General features: G+C 47.1%; 1 protein-coding gene across 1 annotated transcript in view; it reads right to left on the reverse strand.

The window, feature by feature from the left end:
- Positions 1–22,072, reverse strand: part of LOC135548067 (protein Shroom3-like) — a 194,126-nt gene that overhangs the window by 67,263 nt on the left and 104,791 nt on the right. Inside the window, 1 exon segment of the mRNA XM_064977303.1 lies at positions 2,344–2,466. Coding sequence (XP_064833375.1) covers positions 2,344–2,466 — 123 coding nt within the window.

Consider the following 22,072-nt stretch of genomic DNA (forward strand, 5'->3'; position numbering starts at 1 on the left):
CTTAGCTAGCTAGCGAATTTGAGCTATATTAGCATAGACGTGACATCAGTCAAAACACATAAAAACAAGACATCGTAACAATACCAAGATGAAACGAGCCACCTACAATTCCCCACATGGTAGCGTCTTGTCATTGTTGCTAGCTATCTGGACATCCAGAATCACAACACACTGCCTTCTGCCTCATTGAAGCATGTGCATAGTTTTAGTGACGTTGTAGGCTAACCCATTTACACACAAGCTGTCCTAAACACATCGACTTCACAGGCAGTTGTCTGGTGGATCAAATGTCCTTTTATGAGTCTCAGTCTAAGATAATACACTACTGTTCTTTCAGGAGTCTTAGTCTAAGATAATACACTACTGTTCTTTGAGGAGTCTCAGTCCAAGATAATACACTACTGTCCTTTTATGAGTCTCAGTCTAAGATAATACACTACTGTTCTTTCAGGAGTCTCAGTCTAAGATAATACACTACTGTTCTTTCAGGAGTCTCAGTCTAAGATAATACACTACTGTCCTTTTATGAGTCTTAGTCTAAGATAATACACTACTGTCCTTTTATGAGTCTCAGTCTAAGATAATACACTACTGTCCTTTTATGAGTCTTAGTCTAAGATAATACACTACTGTCCTTTTATGAGTCTCAGTCTAAGATAATACACTACTGTTCTTTCAGGAGTCTCAGTCTAAGATAATACACTACTGTTCTCCATGAGTCCCAGTCTAAGATAATACACTACTGTCCTTTTATGAGTCTTAGTCTAAGATAATACACTACTGTCCTTTTATGAGTCTTAGTCTAAGATAATACACTACTGTCCTTTCAGGAGTCCCAGTCTAAGATAGAGTCTCAGTCTAAGATAATACACTACTGTCCTTTTATGAGTCTTAGTCTAAGATAATACACTACTGTCCTTTTATGAGTCTTAGTCTAAGATAATACACTACTGTCCTTTTATGAGTCTCAGTCTAAGATAATACACTACTGTCCTTTTATGAGTCTTAGTCTAAGATAATACACTACTGTTCTCCATGAGTCCCAGTCTAAGATAATACACTACTGTCCTTTTATGAGTCTCAGTCTAAGATAATACACTACTGTTCTTTCAGGAGTCTCAGTCTAAGATAATACACTACTGTCCTTGTATGAGTCTTAGTCTAAGATAATACACTACTGTCATTTTAGGAGTCTCAGTCTAAGATAATACACTACTGTTCTTTCAGGAGTCTCAGTCTAAGATAGAGTCTCAGTCTAAGATAATACACTACTGTCCTTTTATGAGTCTTAGTCTAAGATAATACACTACTGTCCTTTTATGAGTCTCAGTCTAAGATAATACACTACTGTCCTTTTATGAGTCTTAGTCTAAGATAATACACTACTGTCATTTTAGGAGTCTCAGTCTAAGATAATACACTACTGTTCTTTCAGGAGTCTCAGTCTAAGATAGAGTCTCAGTCTAAGATAATACACTACTGTTCTCCATGAAAAACAGCTGGGTTCAACTGGGCGACAAAAGAGTGGTATTTTCGTCCCAAATGGCACCCTATTCCCTATATAGTGCACTACTTTTGACCACAGCCCTATAGAACCCTATTCCCTATATAGTGCACTACTTGGCACCCTGTTCCCTATATAGTGCACTACTTTTGACCACAGCCCTATAGAACCCTATTCCCTATGTAGTGCACTACTTTTGATCAGAGCCCTATGGAACCCTATTCCCTAAATAGTGCACTACTTTTGACCAGAGCCCTATAGAACCCTATTCCCTATGTAGTGCACTACTTTTGATCAGAGCCCTATGGAACCCTATTCCCTATATAGTGCACTACTTTAGACCAGAGCTCTATGGCAGCCTAGAAAATCTCAAATAGAAAATACATTTTGATTTGGGTTACTACATGATTTCTTACGTGTTACTTCATAATTTTGATGTCTTAACTATTATTCTACAATGTAGAAAATAGTACAAATAAAGAAAAACCTTTGAATGAGGAGGTGTGTCCAACCTTTTGACTGGTACTGTGCACTAATTGAAGTGGATTTAACAAGTGGCATCAATAAGGGATCAGAGCTTTGACCTGGATTCACCTGGTCAGTCTGTCACGGAAATATCAGGTGTTCTTAATGTTTTGTACACTCACTATGTAATATGAACAATACAACCATCATACTTGACATGTTTAAGGATCAAAATATTTTCATCTAAAATGTATAAAACCCACGTTAATAATGAGCCCTGACTTTCTGACAGGGGCCCTGTGTTCACCACTTCACAGCATCAAAAATGGATTTAGAAATATATATTGATTTATCACTTGATTTGATTGACTAACCTGGAGGGGTAGGTGTGATGCCAAGGAGGGTCCTGGGATATTTGCATCATGCTGGGGTCTGGCTGGCCCTCGCCAAGCTTGGTGGCGTGCCACGAGTGAGGTCTGGAGACAGGCTCGCTGCGTCTGTAGAACATAGATTTAGAACATAGATTTAGAACATAGAATTAGAACATAGAAGAGAGAGTGAGTTCTCGAAACAGGCTTGCTGCATCTGTAGAACATAGATTTAGAACATAGAACATAAAATTACAACATAGAACATAGATTTAGAACATAGAATTAGAACATAGATTTAGAACATAGAATCAGAACATAGAAGAGAGAGTGAGTTCTCGATACAGGCTCGCTGTGTCTGTAGAACATAGATTTAGAACATAGAACATAGAATTAGAACATAGATTTAGAACATAGAATCAGAACATAGAAGAGAGAGTGAGTTCGAGACAGGCTCGCTGTGTCTGTAGAACATAGAACATAGATTTAGAACATAGAATTAGAACATAGATTTAGAACATAGAATCAGAACATAGAAGAGAGAGTGAGTTCTCGATACAGGCTCGCTGTGTCTGTAGAACATAGATTTAGAACATAGAACATAGAATTAGAACATAGATTTAGAACATAGAATCAGAACATAGAAGAGAGAGTGAGTTCTCGATACAGGCTCGCTGTGTCTGTAGAACATAGATTTAGAACATAGAACATAGAATTAGAACATAGATTTAGAACATAGAATCAGAACATAGAAGAGAGAGTGAGTTCTCGAGACAGGCTCGCTGTGTGTGTAGAACATAGATTTAGAACATAGAACATAGAATTAGAACATAGATTTAGAACATAGAATCAGAACACAGAAGAGAGAGTGAGTTCTCGAGTCAGACTCACTGTGTCTGTAGAACATAGATTTAGAACATAGAACATAAAATTAGAACATAGAACATAGTATTAGAACATAGAAGCGAGAGTGAGTTCTCGAGACAGGCTCGCTGTGTCTGTAGAACATAGATTTAGAACATAGAACATAGATTTAGAACATAGATGAGAGAGTGAGTTCTGGAGACAGGCTCGCTGTGTCTGCGGATGGAAGAGAGTAGAGGGAGGTCAGGATCCAGGTCCACATTGAGATGGAGTGAGGTCAGGATCCAGGTCCACATTGAGATGGAGTGAGGTCAGGATCCAGGTCCACATTGAGATGGAGTGAGGTCAGGGTCCAGGTCCACATTGAGATGGAGTGAGGTCAGGATCCAGGTCCACATTGAGATGGAGTGAGGTCAGGATCCAGGTCCACATTGAGATGGAGTGAGGTCAGGATCCAGGTCCACATTGAGATGGAGTGAGGTCAGGATCCAGGTCCACATTGAGATGGAGTGAGGTCAGGGTCCAGGTCCACATTGAGATGGAGTGAGGTCAGGGTCCAGGTCCACATTGAGATGGAGTGAGGTCAGGATCCAGGTCCACATTGAGATGGAGTGAGGTCAGGATCCAGGTCCACATTGAGATGGAGTGAGATCAGGATCCAGGTCCACATTGAGATGGAGTGAGATCAGGATCCAGGTCCACATTGAGATGGAGTGAGGTCAGGATCCAGGTCCACATTGAGATGGAGTGAGGTCAGGATCCAGGTCCACATTGAGATGGAGTGAGATCAGGATCCAGGTCCACATTGAGATGGAGTGAGGTCAGGGTCCAGGTCCACATTGAGATGGAGTGAGATCAGGATCCAGGTTTAAATGTCAGGAATTGTGAAAAACTGAGTTTAAATGTATTTGGCTAAGGTGTATGTAAACTTCCGACTTCAACTGTTCGTAAAGGGGTCTGGTATAGCTTAATGAAAAGGGAGGTTCATGTATTGTTATACTGTATATGGTTACATAATGTATACAAGCTGGAAGATATTAGTGTTTGGAGGGAAGCCCAGAGGGATTCACAGAGCAGAGTGAACCAACATCTGAATGTAGTTAGTCACATCAGACCACAATGCCTCAGAGAGTTTATGACAACTTGTTGGTGATTCATTAAACCTGTGAGTGCTGTAAGTGAGTGCTGCCTGTGAGTGCTGCCTGTGAGTGCTGCCAGTGAGTGCTGCCTGTGAGTGCTGCCAGTGAGTGCTGCCAGTGAGTGCTGCCAGTGAGTGCTGCCAGTGAGTGCTGCCAGTGAGTGCTGCCAGTGAGTGCTGCCTGTGAGTGCTGCCAGTGAGTGCTGTAAGTGAGTGCTGCCAGTGAGTGCTGCCAGTGAGTGCTGCCTGTGAGTGCTGCCAGTGAGTGCTGCCTGTGAGTGCTGCCAGTGAGTGCTGCCAGTGAGTGCTGCCTGTGAGTGCTGCCTGTGAGTGCTGCCTGTGAGTGCTGCCTGTGAATGTGAACGCCGGTGAATGTCCAACACAACGACAGCAGGTGGGTTTATTTGTCATCGCCCCGCCCCCCCGTCTCCCCCCAACTGAGTGAGATGGAGGACATTGGTCAATGGTATTTGGTCCTTGTAGGAGCCAAGGGCTCCAACAGTCAAGAGGGTAAATCATGCGTCATGGAGTAGTCTTATTGTCTCCTTGTCTCCAACCCAAACTGCTGTGGTCTCCTCTACTGTAGCTGTTGCTGTTTTTAAAACAAGTGTTTTCTTGCCTGATCACCAGACAGACTGCTACTTCTGCTGCAGTTCGTCCCAGAAAACACAACACAAACCCCTAACGGCAACCAGACCGCAACAAAACTGTTTACTAAGATGTTGCTTAAGAGATTAACCATGGCAACCAGAAACAGTTATGAAGCAACCAGATAACACTGGTTCCCAAAAGGCCTTTGACCCCTAAACAGGGAAATACCCCAACACACCATTTATACAATAAGCTGCCTACACCACACGCAACTTGCATTGTACATTGTGTGCTCCTGCTGCTGTTAGGAGAACGTTGTGGCAAGACGTCTGGTTTAAACCCCGATTGTGCTGCTAAGAGAACATTGTGGCAAGACGTCTGGTTTAAACCCCCATTGTGCTGCTAGGAGAACATTGTGGCAAGACGTCTGGTTTAAACCCCCATTGTACTGCTAGGAGAACATTGTGGCAAGATGTCTGGTTTAAACCCCCATTGTGCTGCTAGGAGAACATTGTGGCAAGACGTCTGGTTTAAACGCCCATTGTACTGCTAGGAGAACATTGTGGCAAGATGTCTGGTTTAAACCCCCATTGTGCTGCTACCCCCATTGTACTGCTAGGAGAACATTGTGGCAAGATGTCTGGTTTAAATCCCCATTGTACTGCTACAACCCATTGTACTGCTAGGAGAACATTGTGGCAAGACGTCTGGTTTAAAGCCACAAACTTGAAAACTATTTGACAACAGCTACCTCCTGACCTTCAGCACCAGTCAAGCAAATGATTGACTGAGAGGTTAGCAGCTCAGTATGTGTTTACAAATGAGAAGTCATTACTGAGCTAAGCCCATCCCCATAGCCAATCCCCTCAACCCGGTCCATCATAACAGACTGGAAAGGTCCAGTAGTCCTGGCCTGGGCATGAGCCACAGGAGAGTCCAGCTGCACGCTATCACTGTGCTGAAAGCAGATTGACTGCCTCCCCCTCTTTCTGACTCACCCTCATCCTCATTCGTCCTCCCTTCTCACCAGAAGCCGTGAAGCAGGGAGGCCTAGCTATCATCACTGTGGACACACAACCAAGCTTTCACAGTAGTCTGATTTACACACAGTGAAGACCAGGAACTCTCTATTCTCTACATTCAGACCAGGAAGTCTCTACTCTCTACATTCAGACCAGGAAGTCTCTATTCTCTACATTCAGACCAGGAAGTCTCTACTCTCTACATTCAGACCAGGTGGTCTGTACTCTTTACATTCAGACCAGGAAGTCTCTACTCTTTACATTCAGACCAGGAAGTCTCTACTCTTTATATTCACACCAGGAAGTCTCTACTCTTTACATTCACACCAGGAAGTCTCTACTCTCTACATTCACACCAGGAAGTCTCTACTCTCTACATTCAGACCAGGAAGTCTCTACTCTCTACATTCACACCAGGAAGTCTCTATTCTCTACATTCAGACCAGGAAGTCTCTATTCTCTACATTCAGACCAGGAGGTCTCTACTCTACATTCAGACCAGGAAGTCTCTACTCTCTACATTCACACCAGGAAGTCTCTACTCTCTACATTCAGACCAGGAAGTCTCTACTCTCTACATTCACACCAGGAAGTCTCTACTCTCTACATTCACACCAGGAAGTCTCTATTCTCTACATTCAGACCAGGAAGTCTCTATTCTCTACATTCAGACCAGGAAGTCTCTATTCTCTACATTCAGACCAGGAGGTCTCTACTCTCTACATTCAGACCAGGAAGTCTCTACTCTCTACATTCAGACTAGGAGGTCTCTATTCTCTACATTCAGACCAGGAAGTCTCTACTCTCTACATTCAGACCAGGAGGTCTCTATTCTCTACATTCAGACCAGGAAGTCTCTACTCTCTACATTCAGACCAGGAACTCTCTACTCTCTACATTCAGACCAGGAGGTCTCTACTCTCTACATTCAGACCAGGAGGTCTCTACTCTCTACATTCAGACCAGGAGGTCTCTATTCTCTACATTCAGACCAGGAGGTCTCTAGACAATTCCTCCTTGGAATCAAGCTCTCCAACCTCTCCTGTTTCAAAACAACAGCTTGTGTCAGTTATGCTATTCTTCCCGCTGGCTGCCAAATGTCTAACAAGCAGCCATCATATGTCATGTTTGTCAGCCTAGAAGATCTTCCTGATCCCCAAACACAGTACTTAGCTTAGAAGATAAACAGGAAATGATGCTATCTTCACCTTCGTCCAGCTACAGAAACATGAAAGAAGCCATTGTTTACACCCCAATAGTGATGCATCACGTAACAAACATTTTTATAACATTACGGTATTTTTGACCATTTATCCAACTTGCTCAACAAAACTGCAAACTCACTCCATACGCCACACCTGAGCATGGAATGCAGTCCATAAACTCTACAGATGAGTTTGTAGGTCCCAAAGCCTCCTTAGACGACCAGCTGTGGAACAGACAGACCCCAGACTACAGAGCAGGTGAAACCTCTAAAACCATCCCTACCCCCCAGAATGTTACCCTAGAACCAACCCTTCCCCCCAGAATGTTACCCTAGAACCATCCCTACCCCCCAGAATGTTACCCTAAAACCAACCCTACCCCCCAGAATGTTACCCTAGAACCAACCCTACCCCCCAGAATGTTACCCTAGAACCAACCCCCCCCCAGGTTACCCTAGAACCAACCCTACCCCCCAGAATGTTACCCTAGAACCAACCCTACCCCCCAGAATGTTACCCTAGAACCAACCCTACCCCCCAGAATGTTACCCTAGAACCAACCCTGCCTTAGGACAACCATGTTACAACCCCCAAGATGTTACCTGGCTGTAAACCTCAACCTGCACCACCCCCAGAATCCTACCCTACCCTACCCTACCCTGCCCTACCCTTAACCCTACCTTACCTTACCCTACCCTTGACCCTACCCTACCTTACCTTACCCTACCCTGCCCTACCCTTGACCCTACCCTACCATACCCTTGACCCTACCTTACCTTACCCGACCCTACCCTTGACCCTACCCTACCCCCCTACCCTTGACCTTACCCTACCCTACCCTTGACCCTACCCTACCCTATCCTACCCTTGACCCTACCCTACCCGACCCTACCTTGACCCTACCCTACCCTACCCTTGACCCTACCCTACCCTATCCTACCCGTGACCCTACCCTACCCTACCCTACCCTCAGGTAAGAGTGTTCCAGTTACCTGGTGAAGCGTAGCACCTTGGAGATGAGTCCGGTGGCCAGGCGGTTGACGCTGGTCTCAGAGGGGGACTTGCACAGTGCCCTGTCTGACCGCCTCAGCTCTCCCAGCCCCGTCCCCAGGCCTACATCCTCCTTCTTCTGCTTCCTCCGGAGCTTCCTCCTGTAGAAGGCCCCTAGCAGCTCCATGGTAACAGTACTGTACGACACAACACCCTGCTTGGTCCTCTAACGTTACCGAGCAGCTCTGAAATGGCAGGCGGTGGGCAGAGGCTGGCGGGGTAGGCGAGCGAAGGAGGGTTAGAGACGGACGTCGTTAAACCAGCACGCAATTAGACGTCATTACCTCGCTAACATACGATGAAGCATGAAGTAAACATCCTGCCCTGCGATGCTCTGGACACTGGGAACTAACAGAGAGAAGGAGATGGAGAGAGAGAGAGAGAGAGAGAGAGAGAGGGAAGGAGGGAGACAGAGTCAGAGCAAGTGATAGAGAGAGAGAGAGAGAGAGAGAGAGAGAGAAGGAGGGAGACAGAGTCAGAGCAAGTGATAGAGAGAGAGAGAGAGAGAGAGAGAGAGAAGGAGGGAGACAGAGTCAGAGCAAGTGATAGAGAGAGAGAGAGAGAGAGAGAGAGGGAAGGAGGGAGACAGAGTCAGAGCAAGTGATAGAGAGAGAGAGAGAGAGAGAGAGAGGGAAGGAGGGAGACAGAGTCAGAGCAAGTGATAGAGAGAGAGAGAGAGAGAGAGAGAGGGAAGGAGGGAGACAGAGTCAGAGCAAGTGATAGAGAGAGAGAGAGAGAGAGAGAGAGAGAAGGAGGGAGACAGAGTCAGAGCAAGTGATAGAGAGAGAGAGAGAGAGAGAGAGAGAGAAGGAGGGAGACAAGAGTCAGAGCAAGTGATAGAGAGAGAGAGAGAGACTCAGTCCTTATTCAATATCCAAGGCCCAGAAATGAATTTGAACGCTAAGAGGGGAAACCCAACCCATGATAGCATGTGATCACACAGACACACACACAGAACAATGACTCTAATATTTTCTCTTCTTCTCTCCTCTTATGCATCCCAAATGGAGCCCTATTCCCTACTGTTGACCAGGGCTCTATTCCCTACTGTTGACCAGGGCCCTATTCCCTACTGTTGACCAGGGCCCTATTCCCTACTGTTGACCAGGGCCCTATTCCCTACTGTTGACCAGGGCCCTATTCCCTACCGTTGACCAGGGTCCTATTCCCTACTGTTGACCAGGGTCCTATTACCTACTGTTGACCAGGGCCCTATTCCCTACTGTTGACCAGGGCCCTATTCCCTACTGTTGACCAGGGCTCTATTCCCTACTGTTGACCAGGGCTCTATTCCCTACTGTTGACCAGGGCTCTATTCCCTACTGTTGACCAGGGTCCTATTCCCTACTGTTGACCAGGGTCCTATTACCTACTGTTGACCAGGGCCCTATTCCCTACTGTTGACCAGGGCCCTATTCCCTACTGTTGACCAGGGCTCTACATGAAATAGGTGGCCATTTGAGGGGAACCCTATCAGTCAACACGTGACTCCCGTGCTAGTCATCGAGCGGACCCCCAGAAGCAGGCGCTGAGCAAACATGAAGAGGGGGCGGCTGTAGTTCAGGAGAATCATCATCTAGCTACAGCGATTATCTGTCATTATTCAGGGTGTGTCTGTCTGTCAGTTGGCTTCCTGTCATGGGTGTTGACATGATGGGTACACAGTCCTTTGGCTACTGGAGGAGATGGATGTGGTCTCTACAGTGAGTGAATGGGATGGTTTTAATCAGAGATGGATGTGGTCTCTACAGTGGGGGTGAATGGGATGTTTTTAATCAGAGATGGATGTGGTCTCTACAGTGAGTGAATGGGATGTTTTTAATCAGAGATGGATGTGGTCTCTACAGTGAGTGAATGGGATGTTTTTAATCAGAGATGGATGTGGTCTCTACAGTGAATGAATGGGATGTTTTTATCAGAGGTGAATAAGGGCACTAGGTAATATAGGAAGGATTGGGTATCTGTTTGTGAAGTAGCCGACGAGATGATGAAGAAGAATATGAATACACACACACACACACACACACACACACACACACACACACACACACACACACACACACACACACACACACACACACACACACACACACACACACACACACACACACCTCTAAGCAAAGGGCCCGGCATGAGCGTAGGAAGCCGTTGAACAGCCATGACACCCAATTCAACCTTCTACAAAGGGATGTGTCTAATTATCCCTCACTTTCCCCAGGAAGGACGGATTCTCCTGCCCACTGACACTCCCATGAAACCCAACCTTCGGGAATTCAACCCAAACAACGTCCTGAGTGCAGAGACAGAAGAGGGGCCCGGAGTGAGTAGCGGGAGGAGAGAAAAGAGAGAAACACAAACACCAATATTCACAAAGTGTCTTAGGGAGGGCTGATCTAGGATCAGTTTTGCATTTCAAATCCTAATTATATGGACCCGGGGGGACCTGATCCAAGATCAGCACCTTTACTCCGAGATGCTTTATGAATATGGGCCCAGCAGACCAGTTTCATTCTCAACAACATCACCCCCCCCCCCCTCCCCCCATTGAAGGGCTGTTCTTTGTAATCTGTGGTCAGGCCATGGAGAGCCAGAGAGAGCCAGAGAGAGCCAGACAGAGCCAGAGAGAGCCAGAGAGAGCCAGAGAGAGCCAGAGAGAGCCAGAGAGAGCCAGAGAGAGACAGAGAGAGCCAGAGCCAGAGCCAGAGAGAGCCAGAGAGAGCCAGAGAGAGCCAGAGAGAGCCAGAGCCAGAGAGAGCCAGAGAGAGCCAGAGCCAGAGAGAGCCAGAGCCAGAGAGAACCAGAGAGAGCCAGAGAGAGCCAGAGAGAGCCAGAGCCAGAGAGAGCCAGAGAGAGCCAGAGAGAGCCAGAGAGAGCCAGAGCCAGAGAGAGCCAGAGAGAGCCAGAGAGAGCCAGAGAGAGCCAGAGCCAGAGAGAGCCAGAGAGAGCCAGAGCCAGAGAGAGCCAGAGCCAGAGCCAGAGAGAGCCAGAGAGAGCCAGAGAGAGCCAGAGCCAGAGAGAGCCAGAGAGAGCCAGAGAGAGCCAGAGAGAGACAGAGAGAGCCAGAGCCAGAGAGAGACAGAGCCAGAGAGAGACAGAGCCAGAGAGAGCCAGAGCCAGAGAGAGCCAGAGAGAGCCAGAGAGAGCCAGAGAGAGAGCCAGAGCCAGAGCCAGAGAGAGACAGAGAGAGCCAGAGAGAGACAGAGCCAGAGAGAGCCAGAGAGAGACAGAGCCAGAGAGAGCCAGAGAGAGAGAGAGAGCCAGAGAGAGACAGAGCCAGAGAGAGCCAGAGAGAGCCAGAGAGAGCCAGAGAGAGAGAGAGAGCCAGAGAGAGCCAGAGGGAGCCAGAGAGAGCCAGAGGGAGACAGAGCCAGACCAACAGGGTGTGTCTCCGAAGCAGAAACCTTATCTCCACTGTGGGAACGAACACAGTCTGTCTGGATAATCTTTTGATCTGAGAGGAAACTGAAATTGGAGAGGGGATTAGATGGAACGAGGGGAGAGGAGGATGGAGGGGGAGAGGAGGGAGAACGAGAAGACAGGTCAGAGGAGTACCTCAACACTGTACTATCTGACCAGACAAGAGGGAGGAGGAGGAGGAGGAGGAGGAGGAGGGGGGAGGAGGGAGGGGGAGGGGGAGGGGGAGGAGGAGGAGGAGGAGGAGGAGGGGGAGGGGGGGAGGGGGAGGAGGAGGAGGAGGAGGAGGGGGAGGGGGAGGAGGAGGGGGAGGGGGAGGAGGGGAGGAGGAGGGGGAGGAGGCGGAGGAGGAGGAGGAGGAGGAGGAGGAGGGAGGGGGAGGGGGAGGAGGAGGAGGGGGGGAGGAGGAGGAGGAGGGGGAGGGAGGAGGGGGGAGGAGGCGGAGGGGAGGAGGGGGAGGAGGGGGAGGGAGGAGGAGGAGGGGGGAGGAGGGGGGGGGAGGGGGGAGGAGGCGGAGGAGGAGGAGGAGGGGGAGGAGGCGGAGGAGGAGGAGGAGGAGGTGGAGGAGGCGGAGGAGGGGGAGGAGGCGGAGGAGGAGGAGGAGGAGGGGGAGGAGGAGGAGGCGGAGGAGGAGGAGGAGGAGGAGGAGGTGGAGGAGGAGGAGGAGGAGGAGGAGGAGGAGGAGGAGGAGAAAGAGGACAAGGAGGTGAGGTGACCAGTCACCTCACTTCCTGGGCATGCTGCTATATCCTATCATCATCTGGCAGTTGTTTTAGAGTGGGGGATTCCTTAACTTCCAGAGGAACTGTGGGGTGGGGGGGATTCCTTAACTTCCAGAGGAACAGTGGCGTGGGGGGATTCCTTAACTTCCAGGAGGACTGGGGGGATTCGTTAACTTCCAGAAGGACTGGGGGGGGGGATTCGTTAACTTCCAGGAGGACTGGGGGGATTCGTTAACTTCCAGAAGGACTGGGGGTGGGGGGGGATTCCTTAACTTCCAGGAGGACTGGGGGGATTCGTTAACTTCCAGAAGGACTGGGGGGGGGGGGGGATTCCTTAACTTCCAGAAGGACTGGGGGATGGGGGGGGGGATTCCTTAACTTCCAGGAGGACTGTGGGGGTGGGGGGATTCCTTAACTTCCAGGAGGACTGGGGGGTACTAGATGGGAAGAGAAGAGAGAATGATAGAGAAGGGAACTATGAGTGGCCAACAGGACCATGATAGAGAAGGGAACTATGAGTGGCCAACAGGACCATGATAGAGAAGGGAACTCTGAGTGGCCAACAGGACCATGATAGAGAAGGGAACTGAGTGGCCAACAGGACCATGATAGAGAAGGGAACTATGAGTGGCCAACAGGACCATGATAGAGAAGGGAACTCTGAGTGGCCAACAGGACCATGATAGAGAAGGGAACTCTGAGTGGCCAACAGGACCATGATAGAGAAGGGAACTATGAGTGGCCAACAGGACCATGATAGAGAAGGGAACTCTGAGTGGCCAACAGGACCATGATAGAGAAGGGAACTATGAGTGGCCAACAGGACCATGATAGAGAAGGGAACTCTGAGTGGCCAACAGGACCATGATAGAGAAGGGAACTCTGAGTGGCCAACAGAACCATGATAGAGAAGGGAACTATGAGTGGCCAACAGGACCATGATAGAGAAGGGAACTATGAGTGGCCAACAGGACCATGATAGAGAAGGGAACTATGAGTGGCCAACAGGACCATGATAGAGAAGGGAACTCTGAGTGGCCAACAGGACCATGATAGAGAAGGGAACTATGAGTGGCCAACAGGACCATGATAGAGAAGGGAACTATGAGTGGCCAACAGGACCATGATAGAGAAGGGAACTATGAGTGGCCAACAGGACCATGATAGAGAAGGGAACTATGAGTGGCCAACAGGACCATGATAGAGAAGGGAACTATGAGTGGCCAACAGGACCATGATAGAGAAGGGAACTCTGAGTGGCCAACAGGACCATGATAGAGAAGGGAACTCTGAGTGGCCAACAGGACCATGATAGAGAAGGGAACTATGAGTGGCCAACAGGACCATGATAGAGAAGGGAACTCTGAGTGGCCAACAGGACCATGATAGAGAAGGGAACTATGAGTGGCCAACAGGACCATGATAGAGAAGGGAACTCTGAGTGGCCAACAGCATAGTGAGAGAAGACAGACAGCCGAGCAGAGCAGCTATCTCTGTCAGTGAATTACATTTTTTAAATAATGTTTTGGCACGACTGTCTTATTTCAATGAACTAGCTGCAGGCACAAATAAACACTCAATCATATAATTTGCATAGAAATCCAAAGAAAAACATTTCCATAGAAAGATGTGTGTGTCATGTACGACAGCTGCAGATGCATATCAACCAGCAGAGCATATCCTACACGTTTCAATAACAAATCTTCTTTACAAAAGAAACACAGACAACTGGGCTAAATGTATACAACGTGCTCTGCAATAAGGGGCGGGGGGGGGGGGGGGGGGGGTAAGTCTAGTAGTTAGAGTGTTGGACTAGTAACCAAAAAGTTGCAAGATCAAATCCCTGTCGTTCTGCCCCCCTGAACAAGGCTGTTAACCCACTGTTCCTAGACCAGTTAACCCACTGTTCCTAGACCAGTTAACCCACTGTTCCTAGGCCAGTTAACCCACTGTTCCTAGGCCAGTTAACCCACTGTTCCTAGACCAGTTAACCCACTGTTCCTAGACCGTCGCTGAAAATAAGAATTTGTTCTTAACTGACTTGCCTGGTTAAAAAATAAAAAAAAGATGACCAGAGTTTGAGTTCTTCAATGTCATTAGCTGCCTTCACCATGTATAGAGTACGGGGACAAATAGCAAAGGTGTCTCTCAGCAGGCAGTATTTTCAAGTATCTAAATATAGTGTAACTTACCAATATGTAACCTTACCAATCAATGTGCTGTGTATAGAGAGAGAAGTGTCGTGAGGGAAACAATCTCCCAATGTTTCAGTCCAGGAATGAGAGTCTGGGTCTGTCAAAAGTCTGGGCCTCTAAATGTAGACCGTAAAACTTTCATCAACGTATGCTTCAGCATTCCCCACCTTAGTTCTCCGCACCGGCTACTTTAATTCTCCTAACCTGCTACTTTAATTTTCCTAACCTGCTACTTTAATTCTCCTAACCTGTTACGTTAATTCTCCTAACCTGTTACGTTAATTCTCCTAACCTGCTACGTTAATTCTCCTAACCTGCTACCTTAATTCTCCTAACCTGCTACCTTAATTCTCCTAACCTGCTAGCTTAATTCTCCTAACCTGCTACGTTAATTCTCCTAACCTGCTACCTTAATTCTCCTAACCTGCTACCTTAATTCTCCTAACCTGCTAGCTTAATTCTCCTAACCTGCTACATTAATTCTCCAACCTGCTACGTTAATTCTCCAACCTGCTACGTTAATTCTCCTAACCTGCTACTTTAATTCTCCTAACCTGCTACTTTAATTCTCCTAACCTGCTACCTTAATTACACAGAGTCAGTTCTGATCCTGCATAGCTCCGCCCCAGTCCCAGGCTGCATAGCTCCGCCCCAGTCCCAGGCTGTATAGCTCCGCCCCGGTCCCAGGCTGTATAGCTCCGCCCCAGTCCCAGGCTGCATAGCTCCGCCCCAGTCCCAGGCTGTATAGCTCCGCCCCGGTCCCAGGCTGTATAGCTCCGCCCCAGTCCCAGGCTGCATAGCTCCGCCCCAGTCCCAGGCTGCATAGCTCCGCCCCAGTCCCAGGCTGCATAGCTCCGCCCCAGTCCCAGGCTGTATAGCTCCGCCCCGGTCCCAGCCTGTTTCTGCTTCCCCTGGCCGCCTGGCTCTATCAGATCACGGTCCTCTGCTCTGCCTCACACCATCAGATAACAGGCTGGAGCCCAGGGCCTGATGGGACACCTAACTAACATCATGATCATGAGATGAGTCCTGCTGGCCATATCGGAGGGAGCAGCGACATCTTGGGACCAGAGTGTAACCTGTCAGACACTCTACAACTGCCCAGTTGGAATTCATAATACGCTTTATAATGTCCTGACTAACAAGACACACAATACCACGAAGAACACCTTATTTTTCTTTATCAATAACTAAAGCAACTTTGAGTCTCACACAAATAAAAAGGCACGTGCTCCTAGAAGATAACATAGTTCAGACCGCTAACCCAACTCCCTGTCCACTACACAAAATAGCAATACTGACAATCTTGTTTTTGCGGCCTACACATTACATCCAGGCTTGGTTGATCCAGCGTTGCTTTACCGTTTTGGCTCTAACACTGATCTGGGAAGCCTTCCAACCTGGACTAGTCCTGCTGTAGTATGGTGTTCATCTAACAACGACAAGTTCTGTGAAGAGAGGTGATGCATTCTACTGATGAAATGACACTGGCTTACCTTAGTGACATATTCAATTAAACGAAGTCAGAGGACAACCTTGGTCTTACCTCACCTCGGACTGACGCAAGGACACGTCATGGTCTCCGTTCTATCGGATTAGAGTTTAGAAACAGACCCATATACAGACCCATATACATGACCCATATACATATACATGACCCATATACATGACCCATATACATGACCCATATACATATACATGACCCATATACATATACATGACCCATATACATGTATGGCTCTGGATTGAAATAAGGAACACAATGCATGAGGTCATTCAGTTTATGTACCATAAATCAGACTAGATAAATATACAATATTGTCTAATACATTTGTTAGATAAACTAGTTTGTAAAGCTTGTCTGAATTCCATTTAATTAAAGTATTACGGTTCTAGAACAGTTTACATTCTGTGAGAGAGAGTCTTCAGTAAACTCAAGGATATCCAATTTAGGAGGAGAACAGAGGAGATCACCATAGCAACTGGATTTTAAGTTCAAACTGCCAAATGACATACAGTAGATGGAGAAACTAAGCTCCAACTAGTCTGCTCTGCCCTGCTCTGTCCTGCTCTGCTCTGTCCTGCCCTACTCTGCTCTGACCTACCCTGCCCTGCCCTACTCTGCCCTACTCTACACTGCCCTACTCTGCCCTACTCCACTCTACTCTACTCTACCCTGCCCTACTCTACTCTGCCCTACTCTACTCTGCCCTGTCCTACTCTACTCTGCCCTACTCTACTCTACTCTGCCCTACTCTACTCTGCCCTACTCTACTCTACTCTGCCCTGTCCTACTCTACTCTACTCTGCTCTGCCCTACTCTACTCTACTCTGCCCTACTCTACTCTACTCTACTCTGCCCTGCCCTACTCTACTCTACTCTGCCCTGTCCTATTCTACTCTGCCCTACTCTACTCTACTCTGCCCTGCCCTAATCTACTCTGCCCTGTACTACTCTACTCTGCTCTGCTCTCACAGTAAAGGGCCAGTTTGTACAGAAGTCAAACCCTAAGACATTGTTAGAAAGTCATTTTTTCTGTCTACATATTCTGCACTGCGCAGCCGTAACACAGCGAGGCCTCAGACTAGGTCTACACAGACATATTTGGCTGGTAGTGTTGTGTACACAATGAAATTACAGACGGTTTCTATGGCAATGCCTTCACTAGGCCTCCAATAACATCTGTCCATTTATCAGAGTCGGACTCCCAAATGGCACCCTAGCACCTTTCTAGTGCACTTCGTTTGACCAGGGTCCATAGCCACTTTATACAGTGCCTTCGGAAAGTTTTCAGACCCATTGACAGCTTTCTTCTAAAATGGATTAAATAGTTTTTTCCCCCTTATCAATCTACATACAATACCCCATAATGACAACGCAAAACCAGGTTTTTAGAAATATTTGCTAATTTATAAAAAAATAATAAACTGAAAATTTTACATTTCCATAAGACCCTTTACTCAATACTTTATTGAAGCACCTTTGGCAGTGATTACAGCCTAAAGTCTTCTTGGGTATGACGATAAAAGCTTGGCACACCTGTATTTGGGGAGTTTCTCCCATTCTTCTCTGCAGATCCTCTCAAGCTCTGTCAAGTTGGTTGGGCCACTCAAAGACATTCCGAGACTTGTCTCGAAGCCACTCCTGCGTTGTCTTGGCTGTGTGCTTAGGGTCATTGTCCTGTTGGAAGGTGAACCTTTGCCCCAGTCTGAGGTCCTGAGTGCTCTGGGGCAGGTTTTTATCTAGGATCTCTCTAAACTTTCCTCTGTTCATCTTTCCCTCGATCCTGACTTGTCTCTCAGGCTCTGCCACGGAAAAACATCCCCACAGCATGATGCTGCCACCACCATGCTTCACCGTAGGGATGTTGCCAGGTTTCCTCCAGACGTGACCCTTGACATTCAGGCCAAAGAGTTTAATCTTGGTTTCATCAAACCAGATAATCTTGTTTCTCATGGTCTGAGAGTGCCTTTAAGCAAACTCCAAGCAGGCTGTTATGTGCCTTTTACTGAGGAGTGGCTTCCGTCTGGCCACTCTACCATAAAGGCCTGATTGGTGGAGTGCTGCAGAGATGGTTGTCCTTCTGTGAGGTTCTCCCATCACCACAGAGGAACTCTGGAGCCATCAGGTTCTTGGTAACTCCCCTGACCAAGGCCCTTCTCCACCCATTGTTCAGTTTTGCCAGGCGGCCAGCTCCAGAAAGAGTCTTGGTGGTTCGAAACTTCTTCCATTAAGAATGATGGAGGCCATTTTGTTCTTGGGGACCTTCAATGCTGCAGAAATCCTTCCCCAGATTTTAGAATAAGGCTGTAACGTAACAAAATATTGAAAACGTAAAGGGCTCTGAATAGTTTCCGAGGGCACTGTTGGTCATAGGGTGCCATTAAATATACATACAGACAACAGAAGGGAGACAGAATGTTTAGAACACTGTTGGTCATAGGGTGCCATATGGGATACATACAGACAACAGAAGGGAGACAGAATGTTTAGAACACTGTTGGTCATAGGGTGCCATTTGGGATACATACAGACAACAGAAGGGAGACAGAATGTTTAGAACACTGTTGGTCATAGGGTGCCATTTGGGATACACACAGACAACAGAAGGGAGACAGAACGTTTAGAACACTGTTGAATTATTCAGTTCACTTTGAACATTCCACTGAAACGGTACCAACTAAAATGGCCGGTGCTCCACTCCACTACGCCATGGAACGGCCAGGATGAACCTTCTGGGCGGCTTGATCTGATCTGTTTGGTCCTATTTATCAAGATGGTCTGTCTGTTTTTAAAGAGCCCTGCTTCTATTTATGCACAGAAGATACATTGGGAGTTTGGCAATGAGGCCCTTTATCTACTTCCCCTGAGTCAGTTGAACTCACGGATATTATTTTTATGTCTTTATCGTTCAGTTTGAACAATGTTGCTAACTAGCACTAGCACAATTGCCAACTAGCATTAGCGCAGTAACTAGAAGTCTTTGGGTATCTATTACAATGACTGGAAGTCTATGGGTATCTGCTAGCATACTAGTAGATACCCATAGACTTCAAGGCATTGTGCTAACGCTAGTTAGCATTGTCTCACGAAACAAACCCCAACGTCCTTCCTGTACTGAACAGAGACATAAAAATGGTATTTATAACAAAATCCCTTTAATAATGTTCTGTTGTGATGGGGATGGAGGAGAATGGAAACTGTCTATTGTGATGGGGATGGAGGAGAATGGAAACTGTCTATTGTGATGGGAATGGAGAAGAATGGAAACTGTCTATTGTGATGGGGATGGAGGAGAATGGAAACGGTCTATTGTGATGGGGATGGAGGAGAATGGAAACGGTCTATTGTGATGGAGATGGAGGAGAATGGAAACGGTCTATTGTGATGGGGATGGAGGAGAATGGAAACAGTCTATTGTGATGGGGATGGAGGAGAATGGAAACGGTCTATTGTGATGGGATGGAGGAGAATGGAAACTGTCTATTGTGATGGGGATGGAGGAGAATGGAAATGGTCTATTGTGATGGAGATGGAGAAGAATGGAAACTGTCTATTGTGATGGGGATGGAGGAGAATGGAAACTGTCTATTGTGATGGGAATGGAGAAGAATGGAAACTGTCTATTGTGATGGGGATGGAGGAGAATGGAAACGGTCTATTGTGATGGGGATGGAGGAGAATGGAAACGGTCTATTGTGATGGAGATGGAGGAGAATGGAAACGGTCTATTGTGATGGGGATGGAGGAGAATGGAAACTGTCTATTGTGATGGGGATGGAGGAGAATGGAAACGGTCTATTGTGATGGGATGGAGGAGAATGGAAACTGTCTATTGTGATGGGGATGGAGGAGAATGGAAATGGTCTATTGTGATGGAGATGGAGAAGAATGGAAACTGTCTATTGTGATGGGGATGGAGGAGAATGGAAACTGTCTATTGTGATGGGGATGGAGGAGAATGGAAACGGTCTATTGTGATGGAGATGGAGGAGAATGGAAACGGTCTATTGTGATGGGGATGGAGGAGAATGGAAACGGTCTATTGTGATGGGGATGGAGGAGAATGGAAACGGTCTATTGTGATGGGGATGGAGGAGAATGGAAACTGTCTATTGTGATGGGAATGGAGAAGAATGGAAACTGTCTATTGTGATGGGGATGGAGGAGAATGGAAACGGTCTATTGTGATGGGGATGGAGGAGAATGGAAACGGTCTATTGTGATGGAGATGGAGGAGAATGGAAACGGTCTATTGTGATGGGGATGGAGGAGAATGGAAACAGTCTATTGTGATGGGGATGGAGGAGAATGGAAACGGTCTATTGTGATGGGATGGAGGAGAATGGAAACTGTCTATTGTGATGGGGATGGAGGAGAATGGAAACTGTCTATTGTGATGGGGATGGAGGAGAATGGAAACGGTCTATTGTGATGGAGATGGAGAAGAATGGAAACTGTCTATTGTGATGGAGATGGAGGAGAATGGAAACTGTCTATTGTGATGGGGATGGAGGAGAATGGAAACGGTCTATTGTGATGGGGATGGAGGAGAATGGAAACTGTCTATTGTGATGGGGATGGAGGAGAATGGAAACGGTCTATTGTGATGGAGATGGAGAAGAATGGAAACTGTCTATTGTGATGGAGATGGAGAAGAATGGAAACTGTCTATTGTGATGGGGATGGAGAAGAATGGAAACGGTCTATTGTGATGGGGATGGAGAAGAATGGAAACTGTCTATTGTGATGGGGATGGAGGAGAATGGAAACTGTCTATTGTGATGGGGATGGAGGAGAATGGAAACTGTCTATTGTGATGGGCATGGAGAAGAATGGAAACGGTCTATTGTGATGGAGGAGAATGGAAACGGTCTATTGTGATGGGGATGGAGGAGAATGGAAACGGTCTATTGTGATGGGGATGGAGAAGAATGGAAACTGTCTATTGTGATGGGGATGGAGGAGAATGCAAACTGTCTATTGTGATGGGGATGGAGAAGAATGGAAACGGTCTATTGTGATGGGCATGGAGGAGAATGGAAACTGTCTATTGTGATGGGAATGGAGAAGAATGGAAACTGTCTATTGTGATGGGGATGGAGAAGAATGGAAACTGTCTATTGTGATGGGGATGGAGGAGAATGGAAACTGTCTATTGTGATGGAGAAGAATGGAAACGGTCTATTGTGATGGGCATGGAGGCGAATGGAAACAGTCTATTGTGATGGGGATGGAGAAGAATGGAAACTGTCTATTGTGATGGGGATGGAGGAGAATGGAAACGGTCTATTGTGATGGGGATGGAGGAGAATGGAAACTGTCTATTGTGATGGAGAAGAATGGAAACGGTCTATTGTGATGGGCATGGAGGAGAATGCAAACTGTCTATTGTGATGGGGATGGAGGAGAATGGAAACTGTCTATTGTGATGGGCATGGAGGAGAATGGAAACTGTCTATTGTGATGGGGATGGAGGAGAATGGAAACTGTCTATTGTGATGGAGAAGAATGGAAACGGTCTATTGTGATGGGGATGGAGAAGAATGGAAACTGTCTATTGTGATGGGGATGGAGGAGAATGGAAACTGTCTATTGTGATGGGATGGAGGAGAATGGAAACTGTCTATTGTGATGGGGATGGAGAAGAATGGAAACTGTCTATTGTGATGGGGATGGAGAAGAATGGAAACTGTCTATTGTGATGGGGATGGAGGAGAATGGAAACGGTCTATTGTGATGGGGATGGAGGAGAATGGAAACTGTCTATTGTGATGGAGAAGAATGGAAACTGTCTATTGTGATGGGGATGGAGAAGAATGGAAACTGTCTATTGTGATGGGGATGGAGAAGAATGGAAACTGTCTATTGTGATGGGGATGGAGGAGAATGGAAACTGTCTATTGTGATGGGGATGGAGAAGAATGGAAACTGTCTATTGTGATGGGGATGGAGAAGAATGGACGTCCCTTCCGTCTTCAAGAGAGCGAGAGTTGCACCCCTTCTGAAAAAACCTACACTCGATCCCTCCGA

Source organism: Oncorhynchus masou, chromosome 11, assembly GCF_036934945.1.
Source record: "Oncorhynchus masou masou isolate Uvic2021 chromosome 11, UVic_Omas_1.1, whole genome shotgun sequence".
Classification (NCBI taxonomy): Eukaryota; Metazoa; Chordata; class Actinopteri; order Salmoniformes; family Salmonidae; genus Oncorhynchus; species Oncorhynchus masou.